General features: G+C 41.1%; 1 protein-coding gene across 2 annotated transcripts in view; it reads left to right on the forward strand.

Moving 5' to 3' along the window:
• The window catches only part of CRADD (CASP2 and RIPK1 domain containing adaptor with death domain), an 81,070-nt gene extending 75,506 nt beyond the window's left edge, over window positions 1-5,564 (forward strand). For both annotated transcript variants that reach the window (XM_050323530.1, XM_050323531.1), the window contains exon 3: window positions 5,048-5,564. In XM_050323530.1, the coding sequence (XP_050179487.1) occupies window positions 5,048-5,361 (314 nt within the window). In that variant the 3' untranslated portion in view covers window positions 5,362-5,564. The remainder of the gene's footprint in view (window positions 1-5,047) is intronic.
• The last annotated feature ends 436 nt before the right edge of the window (window positions 5,565-6,000 follow it).

Raw genomic sequence — 6,000 nt, forward strand, 5'->3', positions numbered from 1 at the left:
TTCTGTGTTACCTGCAGGCATATCAGTTCTTACAACCTAGCAGGAGGGGATGCTGAGGCCATATGCATGCCCCATCTCACCTACCTGTTTCAGATGTGATTGTATAAAAATTACAGCATTTGCCTGGCCTTGTTTCTACCAAGGACTCTTGCATGCTTGGAGTTAGCATGCTACTTGATTCCCGGGAGGCTTTTCTCTCAAACAGGCTTCATTCTAGAAGCTAGGAAGCATTCTTGACCCTTCCCAGGAAAATCTTTGTATTTTTTGATGTAATGATTCACCAAGAGAAATGGAGTATATCTGTGCACCTCAGCATTAGGATGTGCAGCTCAGATTCCCATCTGGTCTTCCAGGGCTGCTTCTGTCTTCTTATCCAACAAATATGTACATGGTCCTTTAAATGGATAAAATACAGAGGCAGTGCTGGAAGCAGAGACCAGTCTGCAGAAACACCTTTCCCAAGAAACAGATTTCTTAGTTATTGGATAGGAGGTGTGCCATTAAATCCCCGGCTTCCCAGCTGTCTCCTGAGCTGCCTGTGGAGTTGTCCTTGTAGGATTAGGCAGTAACTGATTGAGACTTTTTCAGCACTTTGGATTCAGCTGCATCATTTCATCAAAATCCCTTTTACACAGCAGAGAGCAAAAGACAAAAAGTTGGGTTTGTGTTACATCATATTAAAATATATTGACTTCATAGGGGAAAAGCTTCCTTGAAACTCCAACAAATGCTTTTGGTCATGCACAAGGAAGTCCTTTGGACAAAACCATAAGGCACTTAGGTGGCCTGCAGTTCTGTGGAATCGGCTGGGTACTTTGCAGATCACCCAGGACTGCCTTAGTCCTTTCTGCTGCTGTCTCATGTGTTGGAGCCAAGCTCTCTTATACTCCCCACTGCATTCCAGAAGCACAGAGAATGGGAGGTCAGTTCCTTAATGCTGATAAGGATTCTCCTATGGTGCAAGGCAGTTTAAGAGATGATCTCATCTTTTTTCATCATCTGGGGATGATGATGAGAAAGGGAAAGCAAGAAAAAAAGTCTTTGAGTAATTTGAAGTCCATTTTCACTGTACTTTATCTTGCATCCTCTTACTTGTGCCAAGCAGGACAGAGATGAGATGAGTTTATTTTCCATCTGCCTGATTTTGGCAGTATCTTCTTGGAGTCTACCACTTAAAGCTGGAGAGATGCTGAAGAAACAGTAATGCAAAAGCAGTGGCTGTCTGTCCTTGCCCCATATATAGCTTTGGTATCTGGGTTACTCTGTTTTGTCTGGTACATATCTGTGATATCCTGTCTATTTATAGCCAGCTCTGTTTCCTGTCCACAGTCACCAGCACCATTGCATCTCCTGGTCTGGGCAGTGGTCTGGAAGCACAGATGTACACACAGGCCAGAAGTTGTCAACATCTGTTTTTTAACTGGGACAACTGGGATAAAGGTTTAGTGTGGATGAGCTTCCTTGACCAGCAAGAACTGGAGATGGGGAGAAGGATGTTCCCTCATGCTGCAGCTTTGAGTAGGAGGAGCTGCAGGTCTTTTTCTTGGTCAGTCTCAGCTCCAAAAACCAGAGTGGAGAGAGTTCTTCCCATCTCCAGCCCTGAGAAAGGGGATTTTCATGGTCCCAAGTTCCGTGCCAGCAAGCTGGCTGGCAGTCCCAGGAGAGAAGCTGTGCACCAGGCTGGCTTGGTCCCCAGAACAAAAACTGTCATCTCGTTTCTCAGGGACTTAGTGGCTTCAGCACAAGCAGTGAGACCTCAGCCTCTAAATCTCTGCAGTGTGTGGCCCTGACACTTTGCAGCATAGACCTTGTCCACAGCTGGACACAGTGTTCCACTTGGTGCTTTTGCTGAAGGTGACAGCACCAAAAACCACCTTCTTCAGGGAAATCCTCAACACCGTCTGGTGGTGTCCCAAGCCCCACTTCTTCCCATTTTTAACAGTGCAGTCCTTATTTCGCTAAGCTGAAGCATATGCCTAACAAAAGTGCATACACCTCTTCCTTGGATCCACCTAAAGCAAGAAGAGCTTCACATATTTTTTTTAAAAAAGAAATCTCAGTATCCTGAAAGTACCTTTCAAATGCAACTGCAGGATCTGCGTAATTGAAACTTTTGCCCTAATCTGGTTAGCATCCTCAGGCAGTTCCTGACAAATGTAAATTATAAGTGAGGGTTTGTAGTAAACATAACTAAAAAAAAGGCATCTTCAGTGTTTTTGCAATGTGTTGAAAGCAGTTTGGGTGCTGAGCACAGAGAACTCATTTTCATTTCACCTGAAATGCCATTATGTTTCTTAAATTGGGAGTGGCATTAATCCTAGAACATAATCAAATCTTTTTGTGATTTTGCATTTGTCATAACTGAAAGATCTCATTAAATAGTTCTCTATACCTCTAAATAACACTGCCTGTCATGTAATATTTCTCTCAGATTTTCTTCAGTGACATTGTATCAGAGCTGAAAATGAGCTATCACAGAAAATAAAATGGGACTAAAATAAAATGGGACTAAAATAACAGTCCTTTGTATTAAATTTAACATTTGGCTTCTGTCCCAGAGTTTTCCACATCCATATTAGAATCAGATGGTAGCCTAAGATGAAAAGATTTCCTGGATGGGTTTTATTCTGATTCTTATTAAAGGACTGATAACTGACTGAAGGCAAGATACTTGTTGTAGTAAAAAAGCCTGCCTAATATCAAAGGCTGGATGGACACAGTGACCTGTATTATTGTTAGGCCTCCCTACTTGATCACATTTCAGTATCATAAAATTATTCTGCTAGTGAACGTGAAGTATAAAAATTCCAGCATCAGAGCGAAAATCCCAGGCTGGCGGGTATTGCTGCTGTGGGCACACTGCTTCATGCTTTGTCACTGACCCAAAGCCAAGTCAAGGGTTTAATATCAAAAAGCAGTGTTGGTGACAGCACAGTGTAGCTATATTTATTTTTATTCTCAGTTATTTGCATTCATGAAAGGCACTCCCTTGTCCTGACTTACCTGTGGAACTGGTATCGCGTGTGATGTGACAGCATAGGGCATCCCCACTGGTATTGCTCAGCCTTCTTCAGAAACTGTGTATCCTCTGCCCTATCCCCAAACCAGCACTTGCCCCAGGTTCCTTTGGCAATCTGTAGACAGAAAGATCAAAGGGACCTAAATGCTCTTCAGAAAGCAATCTTCCCTTTATTCAAAGCAGCTTTGTATAGTACTTATGTATTAGTGGGTTTAAATGGTACAAATATTTTCAGGCTCTGGGTGTTCTATGCAAAAACGATTGCTTTTGATAAAATGTAGGAGTGGTGCTTTGTAATGTTGCTGTTCTGCTGTAGTGGAGACTGCAAGCATGATATTGGAGCTACAAATTAGATTTTGGAAAAAAACACTTCTGTAAGGAGTCTGCTGCTTCAGACCAACAGGCTATAATCAGCATTTTCATGGGGATATTTTGCCTGTGTTTTGTCGCAGTGTCTTCAGCAACAGAAGGAGAGCAGCAATTGCAGGCTGCACTGGCCATTTCAGTTTGTGATCTCATGGGGTATTGAAGATTAAATATGCATTATAGGTATTTTATGCTGTTTTTCTACGTGCACCTTTTTAAAACAACTGGTATGTGGTTTGAGTTTATAGCCAGAGAATCATTTCATCAGCACTGGGTGTTTACAGCACTAATGTCAACATCTGAGCTTACACCCAGTGCTCCTTTTACAATCCATGGAGAGAAATGTATATGTTTACAGGAGTAATTTATCTGATTATTTTAGACATCTTCTTTCCAGTGAAAGAGACTGTATTCTAGAAGAGCCAATTTCTCTTCTTAGCAATAATTAATCCTAGCATATTTAGTTTAGGAGGTGTTAACTGTAGTTGGGTGACATGGATCCCAAATAGCGTGTTTCTGAATAGAACTTGACTGCTAACTCTGTCCATATGAATGCTTTTTTTTTCCTTTTATAAATTATCAGATTATCATAGAGAACACACACAGATATCTGTTGTGTATGTAAGAAATGATTGGTTCAACCCCTACAAGATTTTTACCACTGACAGTTACAGCTACCTTAATGCTTGCTGGGAAAGCAGTTTTGGTAGTTGTATTGATCCTATCCTCCTCAGGTACCAGTTGGATGCTAAACATCCTTTCGGATGAAGAGTGTGTTCTGTTGAGTACTTGGACAATTCTAAGGGATTTAACACTGAGCCAAAATCTCTAAGAGAAAATGGGACCTTCTTGCACTCTCCTGAAAGCAGCTTCAAGGAGGTCAGGTGAATGGGGCTGTAGCACATATATGCCTATTTTCGGGAGTGTTACAACAGGTGGCATGAGGGATAAGCAAGCATAATGTGTACTGGTGAACAGTGTTGATGTCCTCTTCATTTGGGTTCACCTGGTAGATTCATTCAAATAGAAGAAAAACCCCAAAGCTTCTCTACTCAAGATGAGTTTACCATATATGACAAGGTACAAAGGGTAAGTAGCATCTTAGGAGACAGAAGAATTTCCTGTGAACAGCTCTCAGCAAAAAAAAAGAAAAGTAGAGTAATACCTACTAACTAAAGAATCGAAGTTATTTCTGAAGTGTATAAACAGTGTCACAGAATAGGGGTAATAAGGTGTTATTGATCCCATATTTGTAATTTGTCACTATATCCTACTGGTGCAAGCAGATTGATTTTCAGAGGGTGATGGCTGCTGGAAAGATGTTCCTTGAAAACCTTTCTTGTTCACTGCCCCAAAATCTATAATTGCTTTTGGAAGTCTTTGCTTTGGTGTACAGTTCTGATATCTGGATTACTGACGTCCAAAACCTCAAGTCTTCCTTGTATGTCCACTGAGCATTAGGTTTTCTCTGACTAATCTTCTGGTTGATTATGTAATTCATTTTTCTACATGAACATATGTTCTGTTTAATTAATTAATTCTTTCACCTCGACTTTGCTTATGCTTATTCCTTCCTTTGTCAAGGTCTCACATTAATATTTGCAGCATTACCTAGTGACACATATATGCATTTTCTTTCTCTTATTTTTTTTCCTCTTACAGATTTAACTGTAATTGCACCAGGCCTTTTGAAGACTTTACCAACAGATCAGCAGCTGAACAAGCTTGCGAGGAGGCTGGGACCCGAATGGGAGCATGTGGTTCTGTGCTTGGGTTTGTCCCATACTGACATCTATCGATGTAAAGTCAATCACCCTCTCAACCTGCAGTCACAGATCGTAGCTGCATTTGTCCTGTGGAGGCAGCGTTTGGGGAAAAAAGCAACGATTCAAAGTCTGCAAGACAGTCTGATAGCAGCAGAAGTGGATCCTTCTGTGATACAGTACATGCTTGAGGGAAGCCATGCTATTGATTGAGAGCTTCCACGTACTTTGTTAAATTAAATATAGAGAATGGAAATGTGTGTTGAAAATTGGATGCCTCAAACTGGAAAAAAAATGGTGTTGGGGAGCTGTGATTTTATTAAGCTTAAACATTCCAGTTTTCTCTGGCGCCTTGTGACTTGTAATTCTTTTCATGCCAGATTAATTTTTAGCAGGCATTAAAAAATGGATCACTGTTTCCTGTTCACTTTTGTGCTATTTCAGTGGGGATATAGGGTGACGAAGTTCTTGCAAGCAGGCAGCCCTGCAGTGAGTTCAGTAAGGTTTCTGATTTCACTGAGGGAACAACGCTTGGTTTAACCTCTTATCTGGACTATGTAGGAGCCTTTTTTACTGCTGTTTGGTGCTATTTCCCTGATATCCCAGCAAGAAATGAAAGTCATCACTAATTTAACAATTTTACAACAGTTATTGCAGGTGGCTAATTTCACATTTATAAAATTTTCAGCACATACAGTTTCTTGCTAGGATAGATGGCTGCCACCTTAGTCTGCCTTTGAAAATGGCCTTAAGTGGAAGTAACAGAAACCTAGCTGGCCTGTGAGAGTTTCTCCTGTTATTATTTAGTTGGGGTAGTTTTCTGAGAAGAGGCAGGCACTGGGTGCAGATGCC

The sequence above is a fragment of the Myiozetetes cayanensis genome, unplaced genomic scaffold (genome assembly GCF_022539395.1).
Source record: "Myiozetetes cayanensis isolate MyiCay16 unplaced genomic scaffold, myiCay2020 scf3, whole genome shotgun sequence".
NCBI lineage: Eukaryota > Metazoa > Chordata > Aves > Passeriformes > Tyrannidae > Myiozetetes > Myiozetetes cayanensis.